The following is a 25,014-nucleotide window of genomic DNA, read 5'->3' on the forward strand; positions in this document are numbered from 1 at the left end:
TTAGCAGTCATTACTAAGCCATTAGCAGTGGACAGAATTTCTGGGAAACACATCTTGTTTATTTGACAGACGAAACTAAGTGAAAATAAATTTTATATCCAGATATTTTATATGCAGATATCATGCATCCACATCTTTTTAAATAAATCACATCTTTATTCAATAGTAGATGGTTTTGCATTGAACATAATTAGCACATGAAATATCTTTTAAGGTGTTTCTGTAGCTCAGTCGGGAGGGCACAGCATTACCAAAATGTTTTAAATGTTGTAGGTTTGAATTCCCAGGAAACACACAAACTGTTTAAAAAGCGTATAGCCTGAATGCACTGTAAGTCGATTTGCATAATGCAAATCTAAGCTTCTAAGAGACACACTCATATTACTGCGTGACTAATTGCGTCTGGTATCAATCATGGAAGTGATGTTTTCTTAAAAAAGAACATCAGCAGACACTCGAACAACGTGAAAAAACGTGCCGTACCTTTGTAGAAGCACTCCTCGCTGTGCATGATGGTAATTCGCTGATGGGCCATGCAGGAGGCTCTGTGAAGCTCACAATGGTTCTGGTAGAGTTTGCCGTCGGACCCGCACACGGGTTTGTAATGTGGCTTGCAGCGATCCAAACATTGACATTCTCCTTCACCGGTTTCTCTGTCAACCACACAGTGCTTCCCCAAACCACAGTACTTATGTTCACAGGGCCCGGAGAAGCCACCCTGACCCAAGAACCCTGCAGAGACACATCAAGCACAAAATAATGTTCATTTGAAATGCAGTATACTATATAAGCACTGAAAGGCCATATAATGCAGAATTCCTGGTATGCAATTCAAAGGCAATCAAATTCCAGAGAAAATGTGTAGCTTAAATGCACAGTGAGATACTTTGAATAAAAGCATCGGTGGATGTAAATTATTAGCTATTTCCAACAGCAATGTTGTTCCTATTTCTTCGCCCTTGGCTGAAATGGGATAGCAAGTTTATAGGTGGCTAAAAGCAGCCCTTGTCTGTGGACAGTGGGCCCATCAGAACCAATAGATTGTAAGCAGATGTGACAGGCTAAGCTTTGGATTAGAGTGCTGAGGCTGGATAGAAACTAGTGAGCTAAAGTCAAAGTGGCCATTTTACCCAGAGGTCAGCAGCCTATCAGCTTTTCTGCCCTCCAGGTACACCTCTGAGTTAAAGGTCTATACAACCATCACACAGACTTTACGAGTTTGCACTCGGAGTTCAACCTCTGCAGCTTTTCCCTGCGTTTTGGCTGAATCTGACAGTCACCATAATGCGCACATCTCAGGCCCTGTTCATTAACATGCATACAGAATGAGTTGTAGTTTAATTTACTTGCACATCAGTGGCAGCAGGTGACTTCTTTTTTCAAGGGTGCTCGATGTGAAGTTCGTCACAACGTGTATTTAGCCCGTCATGTGTGTGGTTCGTAATTTCAAAATGTTTGTTCTGCGCGTCAAGTGATCCTATGTGCATAACGCTTCTTGTCAAAATAAGTGCCTTCTGCAGACGCGTCTAAAGGGTTTATGATAAAAGAGACGCTCGCATTTGCCATATACTCCTATAATCTCATGCGTAATCAGAGTTTACTGTTAAAGGAACAGGACCAAGTAGCAGTGCTTATCTTATACCACTATACAAATCACAATAGATAAATAGGAACATTTTGCGTTATTTGTCACTTATTGGGAGCAGTATGCTAGCTGGAGCCATTTACTTCCAGTCTTTGTGCTAAGCTAAGCTAGCGAGGGCTGCGTCAGACAGAGTTACAGCACGCACGAAGTTGAGAAAGGAATGTATCGACTTATCTAACTCTGGGGGATACGGTGAATAAGCTAAATTCCCTAAATGTGGGCGTGTTCCTTTAAGGGAGTGTCTTGCGTGTATTTTGTGAATGTGAGTTTTTGACGCGTGTGCAGAAGGCACTTATTTTGACAATGCACATGGTTCACATGACGCAACAAACACATATTTTAAAAACACAAGCAACACACATGACACTCCGAACACTTTTTTTGAATTTGCGCCCCTCGGATGAGCAGTCACGAGCCGCCACTGTTGCACATGCAGTAACGCAAAGAAAAATATCTTATGCATACTTGATGTTGTTTCAATACGAATGCATGTTATTTTCTACTAACGGCTCTTTTACCTGAAATTTGCTTTGTTCATATGCATGCTTGCTATGTGTTTATATCGAGCAAATCAAAGAGGTTTCATGAAGTCTTATGCATATGTGTTTGTGTTTTGATGGCTGACTGACAACCGAGCAGCCTCTTGCTATCCAGGGCGCATTGGCATTTACACAAATGCGACGTGACCTCATGCGCATCTGAATGTGAAAGTGGTGAGTGTTCAGATCACAATACATTCTGGACTAATGTATTTACCACTGCCCATTACTGCCAAATGAAAGGCATACATTGCCTTATTGAGTGTCAGTGTAACAAATTTTACATCGCATTAAACTTAGTTTCTATTTATCCACATACTTTTTATCACATATTTTCAGTCAACTAGAAAGAAGAACAAGCTTCTCACAAAGAATTATCTTTGCAAATGGCAAATTAAACAAACAATAAAAGATAGTTAGTTCCCTTTCAATACGGTTCACTTCGCATTGCGTCAGTTAGCTGACGCTATGGGGGGAAACTCCTGTTTACTCCGTGACTGAAGCCTATTGGTTAACGTCTGTACAAAGTACAGACCAATGACGTTTGAACCCGCGCGCGGGAGGAACGCGTCCCTATATAAGCGCGGTTCAATCGTCAGCAGCTCATTATTTTCTCCTTCAGCGCGAACCTCTCGCTGCTCCGAAGAAAAGAAGAAGCCTTACCTCGCCGTTGACAAAAGCCCTGCAGCGGAGTCCAGGCCTAGCGTCTTCCCCTGCCGCTTTCCGGCCGAGAACCGAAGATAGCCTTCGCTTGCCGTGGTACGAGCCCTGTGCAGCGGACACGCCTGACGAGGTCTCCCCTGCGGCCGCCCGGTAAGATCAATATTTTTAATATAAAGCTATACGCTAAAAGAGCAGGCGCTGTTGTAATAGCGTCCAGCACAGCGGCTCGGTGAGCCTCTCTGCTATGAATTTCCTCCGAGCGCGTTACCGGTCTGGCACCTCCCACGCCGGGACCGCGCTTATGCTTTGGTTGTCTTATCCATGTTTCGTGCTCCCCCTGCTGTTCCTCTCTCGCCGGGATGAACACACGGCGAGCCATGAGACTAGATGGATGCATAGACAAGCACACACGGACTAACCCCCCCTGTGTTCTGTCACACCGCAACCGTTCATGCTTACAGAGTCCCTTCGCTCCTCTCAAATTCAGTGGCGAGATCTCTGGCACATATATTAATCCCCCGAGTGCATCGGGTGATACCGTCACGACGCATGGCTGTTCTGTCTGTGTTGCTGCTCCCCTCTGCCGTTCCTCTCTTGTTGAGATGAACAAGCGGGGAACCGTAGACCTGGATAGATGCATACGACAAGCAAACACGGGCGGTCTGCTCCTGTCTCTGTCATAGCACAGCCACTCGTGCTCCACGCTCGCGGAGTCCCTCGCTCCTTTCCCCACAGTGGTGAGGTCTCTTAACGGCTTAGCTAGCACGCGGTATTACGGCTCGCTGCCTCTAAATGCAGCTGTCCAGTGTTCAACGATTACAGAGCTTCATGCCCCTCCCCTCTGGAGCGGCGCGATCTCATTCGTCTGCTCGATAGGGCCGATTCGCCGCTATTGGAGCACCAAGAACACTCATTATAAGAGAGCTTCATGCCCCTCCCCTCCTGGAGCGGCACGATCTCATTCGTCTGCTCGATAAGGCGGACACGCCTCTATTGGAGCGCTAAAACACTTATTATAGAGCTTTACTGGCCTGAGCCGATCTCACTTCAGATAGCTCATTTTTCGTCTGCCTGGTAATTTCTCTCTGGTTTAGACGGAATCAGAGGCAGAACGAATTTGTTTATAATATACTGAGGCCCGAATACCTCCCTTTATTCAGTCCCGTCCTATATCAGTGCGCTGAATATTGGTACATTCTTATATATATACCCGGTTTTTCTGCCCTTTTAATAAACGGCAAAACCGCGGGCCTCACGGCAGACTTCCTCTCTGCGATGGGTTCAGTCTGACATTAAACCACCTAGACATACTGCTCTGCTCCGTGAGCCGTTCGGTCACCGTCACTACTGAGGCTTGTGCACCTGAACGGCTGAGCTCTGGTCTCCGCAGCACAGCTGCATCAACAGAGAACGAAACTGTCTGGGAGAAAAGGGGTTATGTCGCGCCTCGGCTGGACTGCCCTGAAATGTTTTCTGTGTGCTGTTTATCCAAACATACTGTGTAATACTGTCGGTTATGCGACCTCACTATAGTGGCGAACGGTATTTAATTCCTCTAAAAAGAGTAATTTCCGTGCTTACTATACTGTGTATTGACACCCACGGTTGTACGGTGTCTCTAAACACTTTATCGCCTTACTGACAAGCAATCAGTAATACGCACACACGGTCCGCTGTCCATAATTCTATCGACGCTAGCCGAAAAGACCCCGGTTTGGCCATATACTGTGTATTGACACCCCACGACTGTACGGTGTCTCTAACACCTTTCTGCCAAATTCGCTCGCAGCCCACCTCAGTTTCTCCGCTACGATGCTGATGGCGCAAACGAGCACGGTCTTACGGCTGTTATTCTCTCTTCCTAGAGGAAGGACAGCCTCAGACTTTTGCATGGCTCCAAGCGTTTGAATCGCGCCCTCTCCGGACGGCCACTCAAAGGCTTACAGCCAAGCGGTTTATGACGTTTTTCGGCCATATAGCTGATTTATATTAGCGGATCCGAAGACGCTCACACCTCCGCTCCAATACTCGGAGATATTAAGGGTAATATCAACCTCAAGTGAGCTTGCTACCCGCCACAATAAGTTTCAAAGCTTAAAGCGCGCGCACAGTCAGACGCGCGCGGCATCTCGTTTAAGACGGGCACACGTACCCCTCTAACGAGCCTCAGAGAGCTGAATATCGTGGCATTCTGTTCATAAGTCCACTTCAGTTTGACTAAGCAAAGGTCCCGCCCCGAGCTGACGGCCGGGAAGCTTGCTTAAGTTACACACGGCTGCATGAAGTGCTGTCATTACGAGCTAGCCCAGCATTTGCTGTGGGTTGAACACGCTTTACGACGGCAATCAGCCTTCGGCGCGTGGAACGCCGTTTGTCTCATATAAATCACCTTGTACTATGAATACGGTACATTATGAGGATGATTTAGCACTGCAGCACTCTCGACCGTGTTATTGTGATAATGCGGTCGGGCAATCTACGGTGGTTTCATTATTTACCGAACCAGACTGAGATCTCGCCCCCTGAACAAGCTGACAAGTCATCTCCTTTATAAACTCATTGCATCGCTTTATAAGCTATGTTCAATCAGAGTGATACGCATCTCATGCTTAAACTACCAATATTAACCCATTACGATGGGCGTGCGGAGATGGCATCCGTGGGACACGACCTACATTACGTGCCTTATGACACATTGACACAAGCTGCTAGGACCCCTTTCACGAGGCGTCCTTATGCAAAGTCTGATCCATTCTGTCTAGTGACATTTGAAAGTCAAAACCCCCCGCGAATCGCCGGTGGAACACTTTTCTCCTCACTACAGAGGCACGGCGGCTCTCTCCCCTACCTATATCTATGTGGCCGTGATAACAGCGAACCACGCTTTTACGACCGACCATTCATTTAATTCACAAGCCTGTCATCTCTCAGATGCGGACGGCGGCGGTAACAGCGAACCATGCTTTTACGGCTGGCCATTCACTTTATTCATAAGCCTGTCATTTCTCAGATGCGGACGGTGCCCGAGGCACAGCGCTCTGGAACTGTCCAAGGTCCTGTATGACACATACGTCTGACGTACATCAGACGATCAGCTGTTTATCTGCGTCACAGATCACTCACTAGAGCACCTGTCAATACAGGCTATTTATGGATCGTTGACGTTATCACCTCCCGTGACAATTATGCTCACTTGTCTTAGAGCATGGGCATGGTCTTAGAGGTTTCTCATTTGACAATTGTGACACGGCCGGCTGGTCCCCGCCGTCCACGTTGTCAGTTTACAGCTTCGACATCCCTGCTTCGCGCACTACTGAGGTTTGTTGCATTAAAGGTGCGCCCATTAGCTCACCTGTATGCACGATATGGGTTTTAATTATATGCGTCCACCGTGCGCTTAGAGAAGCTCACATGTACACGCTATAACATTTTGGTATACAATAAGATGCGCTTGGGAAAGCTCACCTGTATACACAGCTGTGTTATGCTTTGTGACACATACATTGTTGTTCATCTGTGTACGTTCACGGTGCGTTGGGTGCCCACCGTTACGTTCATCAATCATATCTGGCGCGTTGTGTGCACTGATTTATCTATACGCATTCACGGTGCACTGAAGAGTTCACCCGTGTGCGCACAATTTATTATCAGAACACATGACGGCGCGCTCGAGAATCTTGCCGGCCTGTGCATTATAACACTCTGATTCATCTATATGCATTCACGATGTATTCAAGTGTTCACCTGTGCCCGTGCAATTTATAGTCAATACACATTTACGGCGCGCTTGGAAAGCTCACCGATCTGTGCACTATAATACTACCTATATGCATCCCGATGCGCTCGAGGGTGCACCGGGGTTCACACTATTGTGGTATCTGTATAATCCCACGCTACGAACCGTTCTGCCGCATATTATAGTCAGATCGGCCGTTCGTGAGCTTCGCAGATCACTCACTACGTATGTCTGTTGCTAACAGTGGTTATTTAGATGGATCGTTGAAACCATCGCACTGGCTCACGCCCCTCTATGAGCTATGTCCTATATAGAGCCCACTCTGTGCGAGTTTGGCTTCTTCATGAACTTGGTCTACAGGGGTATCTATATCTATATTTAATATCTGCTACGCGGCCGGCTGGTCTTCGCCGTCTACGTTGTCAGATTGTACAGCTTAGACGTCCCTGCCCTACGAGCGCAGGTTCTCTCGGCTCAATCATGCACGCTCATGCGTTTTATGTGTACACCACGGTGCGCTCAGCGAGCTCACCAACGTGACTCTGAATTTACTTATCTCGCACAGCCGCGGCGCGTACCTCGCCGTCTTGTGCTATGTTATGTGCCCCCGGTGCGTTTAAAACCCCACCGTGTGCGCGTCAACAATTTATATGGTGCTTACACATTTGCTTTTAAAGCTGTGAATATGCCGGGTATAGGGCCACACGCAGTGTCTCTCCGGTAAGGCACTTCAGTACGTTGTGTATGCACGGCGTGATGGGATTACGTTCCCCCATAGCGTCAGCTAACTGACGCAATGCGAAGTGAACCGTATTGAAAGGGAACGCTTAGGTTACTCACGTAACCCCGGTTCCCTGAAATAACGGGAACGAAGCATTGCGTCTCTTGCCGTGCTACAAACGTCTACGCAGCGAGTGTTATTCGGCTGCGCGCTTCAGTCGAATAATAATGAGCTGCTGACGATTGAACCGCGCTTATATAGGGACGCGTTCCTCCCGCGCGCGGGTTCAAACGTCATTGGTCTGTACTTTGTACAGACGTTAACCAATAGGCTTCAGTCACGGAGTAAACAGGAGTTTCCCCCCATAGCGTCAGCTAACTGACGCAATGCTTCGTTCCCGTTATTTCAGGGAACCGGGGTTACGTGAGTAACCTAAGCGTTATGCAAGCAGCGAACAATCTGACAAGCATTTTATCATGCAGTTGCTTTGTGGTGTGTGTTGAGAGTGCTGGCTGGAGTCGAGGAACCCTGCCGAGAAAACCATCCCTCTGCATTGATGATATGCAGACGTTGAGCTTCAGATGAAATATGTATGACTGCTATAAAACCTAGCCTGAGCTCCAGCACGCATCTTCTTATGATCATTTATGTGAAATATGTGAACTCCGCTCCATCAGCTGATCATTTCCGAAAGATCTAAAAATGTAAAGTCACGTCTCAGAGTTAATTGGAGATGTCTGACAGGGTAACTGAGATATAAGTTTGCAACTTAATAAATAAATTAACTTGGTACAGACAGAACCAAGTCAATATAATTCTCAACGGTTCTCTAAGAATGCAGGACAGGTTTGCCTTTTTTCTCTCAAAACAAGTCTTGAATATTTTTTGTTTAAAAAATTACAATACTCTACATTACCCCATCGTCAGCACTACATAATGGCAAAGAAGAACCATTTTGGGCTTCGCGGTCTCTGTTTCACAGAAAGTTCTTTAGTCTTTGAGTAGGAAATAAGTGGAAAGTTTAGCCAAAAGTGAAAGTTAGCCCATGATTTATTCAATCTAAAGCCATCCGAGTTACATATATCCATCCTTTATCATACACCGCCCTCCGCATTCGTCATTCACCACTTCAAAAAGTGCATACACTACGTTTATACTCTCTCCTGAATGCAGAGAAGTCTAAGATGGCAACGTTATCGAAAGTTATCTAGTTATTGCGGTCTGTAAAGTTTTAAATATTTATATTGCATGGTAACCCTCAAACAGTCTTAATTTATCCTCCTGGAGCCGTGTGGATTACTTTTGCAAAGGATGGATTCACATTCTTTGGACTTTAAGGAGGCAAGCCTATATTCATCCATTGTAAAGAATGGAAGAGCTAGGACATTTTTAAAATATGAAAAATATGTGTTTGTACGAAAAAGGATGGACATAATTACTTAAGATATTTTTTTACATTTTTGGCCGAACTGTTGCTTTAACGATACATTCACACGGGACGAAAGCGTTAACGCTTGACGGAAGGCTTGTCTGAAGCATGGCCAACAGCCAATCACAATGGCCGCAACACATGCTCCTGTCTTCCATAAACGTAATTGGCTGGCTCGCCTAGGTTATCTGCATAGGGCGATATGAAAAGTTGAGAAATGTTCAACTTTTGTTCCATGTTTAAGTGCTATAATTGGGTCCCTAGTGCTTCTTTCAAACTAGAAAATGTGAAAAGATCAACCCAGTAACTTAGTTTTGGTAAACCATTCTGTGCAAGCATGTAAAAAAATATGTCATTGAAATTTGGCCCCTGTTGTGATGTCAGACGTGGATAATACAGCCCCTAATCTGCACTATCCATCCACAGCACTGCCATTTAGTGCAAAGATCAATTCATTTGCATTTAAAAACTGCACATTTTTGATCACACCTACAAAGTGGCAAGTTTTGTGAAATGACCCTTTAAAAAATGTTTGCAGGTATTTACAAGTAGATCATCAGTTATGAAGGATATGACAAAATACAACAAAATAAGTTCTTTTGGAGAGCGTTTAATGCCATTTTAATGTGTCTTATTAAATGATGACCTCTTTTCATCAAGTAGCACATAATGAAGACCTTCTCACTGCAGACTGCTGTAGTAAAAAGAGAAAATTGGCTTTTGCCAGCAGGTGGACAAATGCCAAAGAGAACTCACCGCCTTACTGTGGCCATGGTGACATCAAAGACAAATGACTAATTCAGTTTCAACGATTCGTTATTGACGAGTCAGCTATTCTAAAAGAGTCTGAAAGGTAGAGAAAGAAGGTTTGATTCTGAGGGGCTTTGATGAAGGTGAGCTGCCAGCTTTTATCTGTCCACCACCAAACATAGAGTTTTTATGTCAATACAAGTCAATGTGAAAAATGTAAAACAGAACAGAGAAAATATATGGGCTGGAAAAAATCAATGTCTAATTCAAAGTAACGCTATAGAAACAATGCTTGGTATATGCAAATACAGCAGGAAATCGGAAGATAAAGTTTCACTTGAACTGAAGGGGTCAAAAAAAGTGTGTATCTTTGTCAGGGAGCTTTTTCTGCACCTGACATCAGCAGAAAACCATGACCGAGCAATAACTGAGCTCACGCTATCAGACTGCTGCTGATTATAGCGGATCCATGACATGCATGATAACTAATAAGAGCTAGACGCAGACCTTCAGAGTCATACAGCATCTCTCTACACAGATTTAAAGGGCAAAAACACTACAAGATAAAACAAAAGGACAAGCACATCGGTAACTCAGAATGAAAAGTCATTTTATGTCTACTTCACGAGCACCAAAGAAAGACTAGTCAAGAATTATAAGCAAGCAACATAGTACGAGAGGCTGTGCTATATCGTGGAATAAGTTACAGCTGAAGGGTGTTGTTTGGTACAACGCGAAGTGGAGTCGACTAAAACCCTTTTTAGACTTATTCACAATAAAGCGCTAACCCCAAGTACCTTTTGTTTTTATTAAACAGTTACCAGTCAATACAATTTTTTTTTTACAAAAAATACATATTAACGCAATAAATCAGGCTGGTTTTCAATTACTTCTAAATGTAGTCGAAAGTGGACGAGCTCAAAACGTTTCATTTATCACTAAAAGCCCCACTATACAATACATATTACAATACATGGTTTGCAGTGCAATCCATTATGATACATTGCTGTGATGTAAAACTACAGAAAAAAAACAGTATTTGTGTATTACGGAAATTTTTGTAATTTATTGTGCCCCTTATTTTACAGTATTTTTCCGGCACACCAGCTGCCGGAATATAAAATACAGATTTTTTATATGTAAAATTACAAAAAAAATGTATATTGTATGATGGAAAATTTCTGTAATTTATTGTGCTGTTATTTTACAGTATTTTTCCGGCACCCCAGCTGCCGGAATTTTTTTTCTGATTTTTTACAATTTAAAATTACAGAAAAAAATTATATTGTTTTATGGAAAATTTCTGTAATTTATTGTGCCCTTTATTATATGGTACTTTTCCGGCACCCCAGCTGCGGAATTTAAATTTTTTTACGTTTTTTTTACCTGTAAAATTACAGAAAAAAATTATATTGTATTAAAGAAAATTTCTGTAATTTATTGTGCTGTATATTTTACGGTATTTTTCCAGCACCCCCCCAGCCGGAATTTTACTGTTTTTTTACAGAATTTTTTTACAATGTGGGGTGATATATTGGGTTATTTTATATTTTAGGAATATAACAGGATATAATTTTGCCCCATTATAGTACTTTCTTACACTATTTAAGTTCAGAGATAAGAACAAAGGCATCTATTTGTCGAAAAGTAAACTCCAAAAAAAAGTAATGCCACAGTAATGCCAAACAAAATATTACAATACTCCCATGTGCCAATATATTCTTACCTCCCTACTGACTGACTGTGATCAGCAACAGAATGTTTCACATATGTTTACATTGCTAAGGGTGTGGTGATACAGAAAATCGAGGTTGTGGCTAATCCTACCCCAAACCTAACCCTTAACCCAACATTTCCTGTGATTTAGGCCGTAGTTGTATCCTACAGTATTTAGCCAGAATCTTTGTTTTTCATCCTAATCCTACCCCCACACCTAACCCAGGGTGAAACACAGCTACTGACCAATTAAAATTAAGGACTGGAACTGATCGTTTTATAAAACCTTACATACATTTTTTATAGAAATAATTATATAAAAAAAACTAAATGAGCCTAAACAACAAAAGCTCTGAAAAAAGCTGTTTTCACGTTTGTTTTCAGTGTCTTTGTCAAGTCATTTAAGTTACAACTGACACCAGTACAACACTTACACAAGTGTTGAGATGGCAAACTTCCAGAGTCTCTATTTAAACACAGGGGTTTTGTTTCCTTCTCTTTAACACTGCCTCCGCGTTTCCCTGTCTTTTCACCACCAAAGGTGCGAGTCCCAGGCCCATGTGATGTTTTTCAGCACTGAAGCTGATCCACAGGGATTGTGGGTAATGTAGTAAACAACACTCGGCAGCTTTGTGCTCACCGTGCCTCTTTAAGAAGCCTCTGTGGACTGCACAACGGCGAAAACAAATCCAGACGAACAGCCTTCAAGCAAACTTCTCATGAAAGACTGCACAGAACTTGTGTACCACCAACCCTCCATATGCTGATGTTTTTTGACTGCTCTGCGATTCATATAAACAAACCAAATCTTTTGCAGTCATTGCTGGAGAGCAGAACATACAGTAAAATCACTAAACAGTAGATCTTATGACTCCGGGGCCTGTATTAACAAGCACCTGACGTAGCCGAGTTGTATTTATAGACCTCTTTGCTTTGGGAAAGACAAAGTCTGATGCGCTTCCAGGTTTGCATTCATTAAACGCACTGCTATCGAATTGCTAAGCATAACAATTCATGTCTCAGCACTGACTAAATAAAAGCAAAGACTGCAGCGTCTCCGCCGTAATGATTTGCGATCTGCTCTATCCGAGACGCGTCACTTTGAATCAGTCGTGGTGTTATTTTTCACTTATTATTTTATTTTCCTTTATTACGTGACACAGATTGTCTCTAATAAATCTGGTGAACAGAATCAGATCAGTCACAGAACACCCTCAACAAACCACAAATTCAGGTTTTAGTGGACGATAGCTCATGGCAGGCATGTCAAAGTGAGCATTATTGAAAACCGAGTACTGCATTGTAATTCACTTGTTTGAAATATTAATAAATACAAATTCCACTTGTCACTAATATCAATCTGAGGCCGAAGTTCACCTCTTAAAAAAATCACTCTTGAATTTATGTTCTGTTAAAGCCATCTACTGTATCTATTCAATTCTTCTGTTCCAGGAGAGTTTTTTCTTTTCATAATGCTGAAGTATATTTGGTGACTCTATTCACTAAATTGATACTGAAATTTTCAAAGATCTACACAGTAAAGTCAATGCTGAATGATTGCTTTCAGCCAGTCAATATCCCGCTAAAATCCTTCAAGGGAATTATTTCATATTCCTCCTTGTTTTCTTTGTACAGTACAAGGATTTCTAAGCATAAGTGATTTTCTATTAAAAAAAATAAAACATTTAAATTAGAGATGCACCGATAGGATTTTTTTGGGCCGATACCGATTTAAACCGACAACTTCTGGCCGATACCGATGCCGATATTAAACACTTGTATACAATCCTATACAGTTGGTCTATTTGCTAGTTTATTTCTGCATCAAATTATTTTTACTGAACATGGATTTGATCTAATTAACATTCAAATGACCGACATAATAAGAGAGACACAAATTAAGCTAAAACAAATATAATAAGACAGCATGACAACCTTCAAAGGTGGTTTTTGCTATTCAGCATTTATTTTATTAACAACATTAACTTGTTTTTTTACATATAATGGATTTCTTTATGCAGTTAATTAATAAACAATCGCAACGGCCTTTCTCGTGCTATTGCCGATATGCCGATGGTTTCAAATTCATCAAAAATTGGCCGATAAATATCGGCGGCCGATACATCGGTGCATCACTAATTTAAATATAAATACTCATTGTTGTCCAATGTCAGATTGCAAAATGAGTGAACAAAAAGCAATGCAACCTTTTAATTATTAACCAGATTAATATTAAAACCAAAACATTTGTACCATGTTTAAACTTGTACTTGCAGTTGTGCACTTGTCATTGCACCATTTACAAAGTATGGTAATACTTTGGAGTCTTACCCTTGCTTCAAAATGATCCATGTCAAATTGTACATACAGAAAAGAGTTCATGGTGATAATAATATTGACTTCATATCTTTTTTAATAATATCTACATGCATCAGTGAGCAAACAAATAACCATTGGATTGCAAAATGTTATCTTAATTTCCCATAAAGAGCACCTAATGTATAAAAATTTCAGTGCTACAGTTTAAATGTAAGGAGTGTAACACGCAAAATTATCTTTAAAACTTTAAAGCATCCTACAGCCAGTGATGCAGGTATATTTTGCTCCCTGTTAAGCAGGGAATATGGTGTTCATTATAAAGCAATGCTATAGCAGAGAAATTGATAACAAGATCAATTGAAGATCAGGGCGTGGGATCCTTGAGCTTTTAACGTCAAGGGGAGTTAAACCCCATTAAAACCCAGCCATCATTTATTCCCACTGAGTTATGCTATTTATAAGACACCGCCACTTCTCACTAATTGTACACCCTGCAGAAACCTCCCCCTGCTAACTCACATAACATTAAACCATTGCTGTGGCATTCAAATACTGACGAATTTCACAACAACCACTGCAGCTGACTTTGACTTCTTTTGTGACTTTGTTTTCGGGATGATCTTGAAGATTGATTGAGAATCATAGATCAAAGCTTTGATGGATGTTTTTAATTTGTCCTAGACACTTTCATCATGGCCATTTATGAAAAACAAAAAAAAAACGATCATGTTTCCGTTAATAGATGCTGAAAAGCTGTCAGGTCTGAGATGGCTCTACTCCAAAACCCTTGCATTTTAAGGCATAACAGACACTCTTAAAATCAAAGATTCAAATTATAATATTTTATAAAATTATACAGCGGCAAGAAAAAGTAAAATGTAATTGAACCGTTTTCAATGAACATTTTATCATAGACTAATTTTAATCTTTAACATTAGACCTTGATGAGAATTAACATTATTCATTATTAACTAAATAAATGAGACATTCTGATATGAAAGTGATATACATGCGTTGTTGCGAAAAAAAAAAAAACTGAATTTCCCCCATAATTTAACTCCTTGGGGTCCGAGCATTTTGGGACACTGGCAGAGGTTTTAACATGCTCATACATTTGGTCTTTTTTCAGCAGCTTAAAACATATTAATGGCTAATAACACATAACACTGTATTCAGCACAAACTGTGCTACAATAATATGTGAGTAACATGTATGTTTGTATTTTTAACTCTTTCACCGCCAGCGTTTTTAAAAAAAAGTTGCCAGCCAGCGCCAGCGTTTCATCCTACCTTCAGAAGTTCTTTTGTAATCAGCTTTTGAATATGGATAGGTTTCTGCAAAAACACCAAGTTTTGAGCAAAAAGCAGAGATAATTCCATTTTTGTGACGGACTTTTCATAGAGATCCCATTCAGAGCGATCTTTAAAACAGACACGAACATGCAGCAGCTTGCCATAGGGCAATACTTCCGGGTTTAAAAAGTTGCGGAAGGGCGCCACCTGGTGGATAATAGCGGGATTGCGGAAAGAAGGAAAATCTCGTCATTGGCAGGGAAGCGTTTTCTCTTGATTGACGAGATACCTCGTCAATGGCGGCGAAAGAGTTAAGGAAATTATGTTTATGCATGGTTGGTAAAAAATATTTTAAAAGTTGCTGAAATAAGGCCATACTAAACATTTGTTTACAAACAAAAAAATACTGGATGTAGAGTTGAGAATTTGCTACTTATTCCCATGAAAAAATACATTGATTTAAGTTTTGTAAAACACTTTTGTTGTGTTAAGGCAATATGCAAGGGAGTGTCAATGGTCATGAATATTGATGTGATTCACACCAGTGATGCGCGCGTTGATCCGAAATGACCAGGTGCCTGCGGTCACCCGCAGTTACGAGTTATCCAAAAATATTTTTTATTATATTTGGGTTACGGTCGGTCAGGGCAAATAAAGAAGCCAGTTAAATATTTTAAACAATTACATTGATCTAAAATTTATTTTTTTCTGTCTGAATTGCGGGCAGGTTAGTTGAAAATGTTGGTCGGGTGCAGGTTGTTTATACATTGACCCGCGCATCACTGATTCACACCTAAGGAGATAAAGACCCAACCTCATTGAAAAGAGACCTTGGAAATGCCAGTCATTTGATGTTCACTTGTATCTTCAAGAACTGTATTTGAAAACTGACAAAAAGATGTCTGCTAAAATGTATGTGTACAAAAAATACATTTGATACTTATTATTTATATTTTAATTTTATTGTACACTATTTTGTTATTAAACTACAACCAAACATTTTCTCTTTAAGTCGCCTAAAATTTATTCTAGCACAACATTCTTTATTGAGGCATTAGGGATTTGGGTTTTTATCTCCTCAGGTGTTTGTAACCATACATAAACATCCTTTCCTTAAAAGTTCAAACATGTACATGTTACTCACATATTATTGTAGCACAAACTCCATCAAACAGTCAACAAAGTCTATGCAAAATTGTGCATCACAAGAAAATGCTAATATAACTGAGGACCAAGGATGAAGACAATCATGGCTTAATTGTGAAAGACTCTTTTTTTGTAACCGAAAGTTTGCAGGTTTGCAGCACTGCAGTGATGATGCATATATGACCTGTCGTGTTTCTTCATCTACTCTGACATTCATGGACTTACCTATTTTAAAAGCACTGCCATCACTGCACTTTACTTTACTGAGCTAGCAAGATTCTGTCCCGGCCAGATGTCCGGCAGTAACTGCATCAATAGAAAACCGGAAGGGGGAAGCGTGCTAAACTCCAATAGCAGTTACTGAGAAAGCCAAAAGCAACTTTGCCTGAAAAGGTCTTATTAGTAGTTTATGAGGCAGTACCTGTTTTTTATCTGACTGCTAAATAAGCATTAAATAACTTATTAGCATTATGCTAATGAAATGTAGATGGGCTATAAGCACTACGCTACAACGAGGCTTTAAAACACTCTCAGCATGGGAAAAGAGGTTTTTCTTTCAACGTTGCTGAGACAACATCTGTTAAGAGCAACAACAGAAGTGTTCACCTCTCTCATGAGTGTTTTATAGATTCATTACCCTCCATGTGCAAATCCCTTTGTTGAAATTAAGACACCCTCCTGCTTCATTGGCTTTTCTGCTCATGCATATTTATGATCTTCAAATATTAACTTTTCACATTGGCTTGAGTGCCGACACTGGAATTGAATTAAAACGTGTGGAGAACCGTACTCAGAATTTCAGTATACTAACATCTGGAACCTGTTGCTAAAGTCATTGGCTGTTTTTTGCACCATGAACTACAATTATCGCTGCTGAACGATACAATTGATCTAAATCTGCTAAATATGTGATCAGACATTCCCATCAGCAACCTTTGAAACTAAGGATGCCCAGATATATCAGCCTGTTTTCAGTCAAAGCAGATTAAAGCCTTTTTACCACTGTCGGACATCAGCCAATTGTTTAAAAACAGCCAATGATCAGGGCGGATTATATCATGGCAATCACGCTATGTGATTATTTTGAATTGGGTGACGATGACATCAGTGGTGCAGTTAGTACGCTCTGCATTTAACTAAATTTTTATGACATAATAATTCAAAAGAATGCTTAAACAGCAAAAATATCGGTTTCGGTAGATGTCATTCTAATGGGTCATTCAGACTACCAGCGACTAGCAGTAGCAGAGCGACATGATCTCATTCATTTCTTTGGAAGCTTGGTGACTTCTGGTGACACGAGCATCAATGACCCTTGGAAACCGGATGGGACTTGTCCAGGGGCGTTACAAAGTTGAGAAAATGTTGACTTTATGCAAATGTAAGCGACTTTCGGAAGCGACTACCAATGAGAGCAAAGCAGTGGAGATCACATCATCCGACTCTCATCAATTACTGGAGTGGACAATACTCATTTGTTTATGACAACCAGATTTAGAAACGCCTTCTAACGACCTCATTTAAAGAGATGAGCGATACACAGCGACAAATTCGCTTGAAATGTGTACGGGGCATAAGTAATTGAATATCGGTATCGGCATAGAAATTTTGTATCTGTGAATCTCTACTTGAAACCCTTCAGAGAAAGGGACACCAAAAAGATTTAAAAACAGAATGTTATGTTATTTATCCAGCACGTTGAATAACCCAAGATAATTTTATTCATTGTATAAAATTTAAATTAGCCATTCAACTAATTAAATAAAAAAATGTGAGTCTTTAAAGGTGCCAAAGAATGCCTTGAAATAATACAACCCTGTATCACGAAATTATGTTCCTATAGTCACATAAATTTGTAAGTCTCTTCCGTGACACTGACACGTTTTTCGCCTTTTTACGTGAACGTGTCACGTATTTTGTAACTGTTTTGCCATATTTTCTTACAATTGTCGCTTCAGTTTAGGATAAGATTCTGTGTTTGCTTTAGGATGTCACTTTAAGAATTGGTTTATACCTTTTTTCATGATTTATTTTTTATATTTTATGATTTTTAAACCATTCTTGTCTGGCATTAGGGTTAGAGTTGGGTTTGGGTAAGGATGTCATTTTATGTAAATTTAACCCTAAACCGAATGGTTTAAATGGCGACAATGGTAAGAAAATAGGACAAAACAGTTAGTAACAAATACGTGACAGTGACATGTAAACAGAAATATGTGACATGTTCATGCAAAAAGGTGGAAAACGTGTCAGTGTCATGGAAAAGACTCTTTTACATGACTATAGGTACATCATTTACTGATACTGGGTTGAATAATAATATTATATATTATTCAACCCAGTATCACGAAATGATGTAGTCAATGTGAAATTGTTCTCTGATATATAAGGTATGTGGCTTTATTATTACCTTATTTGAAACGACCATGAATAATAAAGTTGAGCTCTGCTCTGATTGGCTGCTTCTCAGAGCAGCTCATTTCAGTAGATCTGTGTGTGTGCAAACAGACCTTGGGCCCTATCTTGCACCCAGCGCAATTGACTTTGTCACGCATGTATCATTCGTATTTTGCACCGGCGCACAGTGAGTTTTTCCCTCCACAGATGCACGTCGGCAAACTAGGGAATGAACTTGCGCTCCCTGGGCGGATCAGCGCAAAAAAGGAGGCGTGTTCCGGCACAAAAAATTCCTGATGCTATTTTGCAGTTTCAAAAAACAATTGCGCCACTGACCAGAAAAAAACTAGTCTAAAGTCAGTGGCGCACTGCGCGTTGTTCATTATGCTATTTTAAGAGCGCATGCTTGACCACAATGTATAGCATGAACAACGCGCACACATTTTGCTTATCTAATCTACACAGATGCAACAGTTATTTTTGCAAATCATAAATTGTTACAATAAAAAATATTAACACATGAGATAAGGGAAATCATTGTGGTGAGCATTGTGGTGATAGTTTTTATTTATTTTGTGTGGCTGCGTAAAAAAAATTATCATGCAAATAACGATTAAAATATTTTCATAAGTTTGTTGTGTGGCTGTATTACGTTTATTTTATGTAAATAATAATTAAAATGTTTTCATAAAAAAACCTTAATGTATGTGAACTTGATTTGTAAGTGTACTTTGGGGTTGGACTGCTTGCGTTTCTTGGCTTTCAGTGGTCAGGTCCTGTGTAGTGGCAGATCCACGTCCCGTTACACGGCGTGCCCGATTTATTGTAGCGCTTGCGGCGCAACGTCCTGGGGATGCCAGCTGATGAGACAATTGTGGCTATTTCCTCCCACGCCTGTTTAACCGACGCTGATTTGGGCGGATTTCTCCTATCCCCATACAAAACAACTTCTCTGTCTTTGACTGCTCTTACAAGAACGATCGGTCTCCTCGGCTGTGAACAACTCCTGGCTTGCGCCTGGTAAATCCGTCATAATAATAGCAACCCGCCATGGAACTTGCGCACTTGCGTTTAAAGGGAATGTTGGATGACGTTCTGATTGGTTTATTTGACGTTACGCCCAAACCACACCTATGAATAATGAACCTACTTCAGACCAACCCCTTATTGATTTGCACCCGGCGCAAGAGTTATTTCTCCCGCCGGGAAAATAGCGACAGCGCCCAAGATCCGCCCACAAAGTCACTTGCGCTTTGCGCTTCGCACTTGCGTTTCAGATCGTTAAAATAGGGCCCCTTATGTTACAGAGCCTGTAACATAGTCTCAAAAGCCATATACTGTATCATAATATCACAAAGCATGTAAAATCTTAAATTATTAGCTTAAAGTCGTGCGATATATAACTAGAAATTGTCATGCAAACCTGAGATTGTTGTTCAGATTTTGTAAATCAGTACCTGGTTAATGCACTATATCCTACAGATTAACATATAGTACACATGGAATGTCAGTAACTAGCGGAATATCAGGCAGTTACCCAAAATTAAAGTCAAGCGAAATGCCTGCAGCCTGCCAGTGTTTTTAGCACTCTGCTCTCACTAGCCATGATGTAGTGTCCCCTTTCAAAAAAATGAAATGGGATCCCAAAGAAGCTAAAGAGATTTCAGGATTAACATACAATTTAGAGCTATAAGCCTTTAGCATTTCAAAATGTAATATAAACTTAGGCCAAAGAGGTGTCCCTGCGTGCACATTATTAAATCACACTGTAATAGCAAAGTTGAGACAATAGAACGAAACCTTGCGCTTGGGGACTTTGGATATTTTGCTATAGGAATGTCAAAAGCCGGAGAGAAATACACACTGTTCTTATTTGACCAAAAATATAGAAATGTAGTATTTAAATGCTCTGCTATTATAGGACCTAGGATAAAAAGCCGAGTATATACAACAGTGCAGCTGGTGGTCTGAATACATTACCAACTCTTTTTGTACTATTACACAAAAAGCTATTCTCCAAAAATTGTGATTAGTCCAGTGGTTAGATGTTTTATGTTCAGTTGTATAGTGGGGCTGTGGATGCCAGACAATTCATTTCAGATGCCAATTACAGTGAATTGTGCTGTGTGCGTGTGCATGCTGTCTTTATTCCAAATTCTGACAGTCAATTTCAGCTAACTACATACAGTACTATAGTCCAGACCTTTAGTGCACAAAGTTGGCAACACGTGCCATGTCGAAAATTAAGTGATAAGCATGAAGTACACTTGGTCTGACTGTATTGGCATGAATAGATTCAACGCTGAGGCTTAATGCACTTCAAAGGCGAAATCATTATAAAAGAGATGAACGTCATCAAAAGAAAGGCGCAAGCTTCATCAAATGCTCTTCAGGCAGGCACATGAACAATATTCCAAAGCCTCTATTAAGGTTATATACTTGAGTCAGAATTTAATCCACTTTAATACGCAGTAATTAGGAATGAATAATTAAAATAATTCATTAATAATTGAAAAGGCCCTCAAAAATTATTATTTTTCAGGCAGAAGGAGAATGTGAAAAAGCTACCCAAGCATTTAATTCCAATATAAAAGTTATTTATATTTGGATAATACGAAAAACAAAAGATTATATTGTGAGAAATCCTTTTTCAAGATTTCAGAATGTGCTCGGAAAATACATTAGGCATAGATCTGGCGAATAGGGGACGTGTCCAAACATAAACTCTTCTAATGTAACACAAATAAAACTTAAAATGAGAATGTACAACTCTTACTCATAAAATGAATTCAGTGATGCACACTTTCCTAGATAATCGTCCTGGACATTATTATTGAAGACAGAAAAGTGGTCAAAGACCACCAGACAGAGTATACATTTCATTGAGCAGCTAGAGACAAATGAAATCCAATTCTACAACTACAGTTTTGACCTTCTGCAGTAATAAAGACAGGTTCTCTATTAAAGTCTTATTACGGTACCTGTAGCCAAAGGAGCTGCGCACACACGCACCTCTGAGCTGACCCGAAATAATATTTATGGTGGGACTTCACCTCACGCAGAGAATGAGGAGTGAGATTGATTTCTCACATCTCAGCACTCTCTGTAGATACTTGGCATCGTTTGAACAACTCTTGTGCCGCCTTAACACCCAATGACTGCTGGGCGACAGCCAGCACACGATTTACACCTAAAATCACAGAAACTTTTCTTGCATGGTAATTAATGTGGCTTTATTTTGCCCGCTCGAGTAACCTGCTACTATTCCTGGCACAATATATGTGTATTTAATCCAAACACATCTGAGATAGTCTAAAACTGCCACAAATTGGATGGGTTCATTTAGAAAAGCATGCTTCTTTAAAAACATGCATTTAGTTTCATATGCAAAAATCCATTATTTAACTTTGTGGCATATTACAATGTCATTTACGATACAAGCCTCAAATTCAAGAGAAGAGCTCAGTTTCTCATGTGTTACATATTAGACCGCACAAGCAATGTCAACAGAATTACCCACTTTAGGGGTTGGTCTCAATTTAATGTCTTTTTTAAAGGCGTTCAAGCTTTTTTTGGGATGTCACAGCTCCTAAAAAGTCTCCAAAATAATTCATAACCGGACCTATTACTGTTTGACAATGCACGTTTCAGTTTTTAACAGCCACACATTTTTATGACACTTGGTCCAAAAACTTGTACTGCCTGTAATATCCTGGTACAATTTGTTCGGTTTTGTGCATATTTTCTCTTTGTGTAAGTGGAACAGAGAGTAAAGTGGAGGATTGTACGTACCTTTAATCCGTAAATTCTCTGAGATCCCGTCCTGCTGGAACAAGAACAGAGAGAGAGAGAGACAATACTTACAAAACATTACACTTCACAGACAGCATGTCAACAGAGCCCTAACTGCAAACATCCACACAGTGTATTTTAGATACTGTATGTTATTTTACAAACCGCAGATAAACTTTCTTTCTCTTGTCCCTTGAGAGCTGACAACAGAATAGCAAGGGTGCAGTAAGGTTACAGAATATAAAGTGTTTTTGGTTTGTGTTAAAATGTAGAGTCTAGGGTCACTTGACTTGACAAATGTTTTTATTGAATTAAAAATCAAGTATAGGTGCATGCTTAAATTTTAAAATTTATATCATATGCAACACAAGAAATACATTTCTTTTAACAGGAAACTAACATTTATTCAATAAAATGATATTCATGACTTTGAATACTGATTAAAAAGCATCTTAGGGGTGAGACTTTGAGAAGCTGAGTGATAAAATAAAAATAATAATTCTAATCAAAAGGAAGATGCTAAGGTATACCCGTCTGATTTATTTTGAATTTTCTTTAACCACAACATGACTTCCAAAGTAACATTAGTTTACTATTATTCTTAAATGTGGATAAAATATCAATAGAGTGAGAAAGTGGCACAAAACTTTTGGTAATGCTCACCTGAGATTTTGTATTCGTCTGAATTCTTGGTATTATTGGAATTAATAACAAAATTTTATTATTACTGAAACTTATGAATATGTTATATATAGTTAATATCTAAAATTGCAATCAGCAAAGACCAAATATTCTTTCAAAATATTCAAATTCAAAATCTATTCATTAAGACTAGAGTCAAAATAGAAAAAGAAAACATGCACAGTGCAGAACGAAAACTGCTTTGAATTTCAATTTGAGAAAAATGAAAGCTAAATAAACTCTGCCCTGACGGTAAATAATCAGTAATTGGTTTCGGTGCAAAAAAAGATTGAGACGATTTGGATAACTAGAAGGTTTTTTTTACATAAACTGGAAAATTGTTAAATATTTTCATTATGAGCGATTAATTCAAGACAGTAAATTTCAAGATTGCTCTCAGATTATAAGAAACTTTGGAGCCATTTGTCCAACCTGTCCAAAACAAAAAATGGCTCCTCCCCTTATGCAAATTCAGGAGTCTCACTAGAGCCTACATCTAATCTTCACTTCATGCTGCGCCGTGCAGACCGATCAGCGGCTGACTTGAAGCAGTGCATGCCAGTAATTTTGTCCGCCTTAAGCGGGCGCTGAAGGCATGTGATTGTGACGTATGGTTTTAAAGTACAGTTTCGAGAGTAGCCGGCTGGTTCAGCCAGCGCAGCCTCTCCAGACCAGCTGCATGAAGTTATGATGACGACACAGCTTTTTGTGATTGGCCTTTCAAGTTTAATCCAACTTTCAGTTCTACTAATAAACATTATAAATTCATGTTTTTATAACAGGTAAAACACGTTAATTTGCATAAATATATTATATTATATTGTGTAATAAAATAAAAATGAAAACACCAAACTCTATTGGTATTTTAATAATGTAGGTTTGATTCCCGTTACCGGGCATACAGTATAAGCTGCAATTAAAATATTCAATATAAAATGTTTCTGGTTGCAACTATTTATTAAAACGTTTGTTTTTAACAAATTCACCATCTAATTCACTTCATTCGCGATAAAAAAGGAAGCACGGCGCACACGTTACTAAGGCAAGCCGCAGGTGTCCAACTTGACGGGTCCATCCGTCATCAACCTCGCCGATCAGTCTGCGCAGCCCCGCATGAGCTCGAACACACCTTATGACTCAGGGATGACTTGCAGGGATGACTTATTTTTGTAGGCTAACCCGGAAGTTAGCCCATAGACTTTTGGGTTATTGCAAAAAATAAGCTCTGTGTTTAACAAAATTATACTAATTTTGAAGTGTATATGCGTTTAATAGAAATATAAAAGCAGAATTTGTGTTCATCTGTGAAGACTAACTTGTTGGACATTTGTGAAAACTTGTGAAATGTCTATGGCAAAAATTAATGTTTTTTTATTTGTGAGAGAACCAATGTCCCACTAACTTCCGGGTTAGCCTACAAAAATACGTCATCCCTGCGGCACTCTTCTGCGTCGGACTTCTGCTGCTTTTTGAAACAAATAACTTTCTGGAATCATACATCTATTAAACAATTGAACGACAGAAATGAAATCATGGCTTTTATAACTACTGTACCTACACCACCCTGCACCACTCCCTTATCTTCCATGTGCTCCATCTGTCACTCAAAGATCTAGTTTCTGACTGGTTGAAATTTGGGGCGGAGCTAGATCTGTGCCTTAATCAGAGTGGCTGTGGAGGTTAGGGTGGAATTATGGTGAATTAAAGCTTTGAATCCTTGACAGGAGATTGGCTTTTGGAGCATGCAGGACAAAGCTTCATACAGTACTATAACCTGAATTACTCATGATGATTGAGGCAGTGCTGGGTTAAGGGAAAGCTAATGGGGTCATCGCTTATCTTCTATGTCCTCGCGCTGTAAAACAGCTTAAACCCTCCAACTCTTGCCACATCTACATCATAATACGTAATGGAAAGAACATTCTGTGAAAATTTAAACTTGACATTTTTAGGATTGACCATATAAGGTCATGTTAAAATTAGATTATAATTAAATTGTGAGCATAGATTTTACTCTAAATAAATAATGAGAGAGAGAGAGAGAGGGAGAGAGAGAGAGAGAATCAGGGCGAGAGAGGATGTGTACATACTGTAGGAGTGCTGTGGGCATTAACAAATACAGTACTTGAGTGGAGTGGGATGCTCAAGGTTAAATTCAATGAATTAATGACTGAATAGTTAGGTCAAA

At 40.0% G+C, this 25,014-nt stretch overlaps 1 protein-coding gene across 2 annotated transcripts in view; it reads right to left on the bottom strand.

The window, feature by feature from the left end:
• fstl5 (follistatin-like 5) overlaps nt 1-25,014 on the bottom strand; it is a 150,904-nt gene that overhangs the window by 105,243 nt on the left and 20,647 nt on the right. Inside the window, exons 3-4 of one of the 2 annotated variants that reach the window (XM_065273979.2) lie at nt 22,146-22,179; nt 484-732 (exon numbers count right to left, since the gene is read on the bottom strand). In XM_065273979.2, the coding sequence (XP_065130051.2) occupies nt 484-732; nt 22,146-22,179 (283 nt within the window). The remainder of the gene's footprint in view (nt 1-483; nt 733-22,145; nt 22,180-25,014) is intronic. The other variant, XM_065273980.2, reaches the window with a different exon arrangement.

The sequence above is a fragment of the Paramisgurnus dabryanus genome, chromosome 16, assembly GCF_030506205.2.
Source record: "Paramisgurnus dabryanus chromosome 16, PD_genome_1.1, whole genome shotgun sequence".
In the NCBI taxonomy this organism is placed as follows: domain Eukaryota; kingdom Metazoa; phylum Chordata; class Actinopteri; order Cypriniformes; family Cobitidae; genus Paramisgurnus; species Paramisgurnus dabryanus.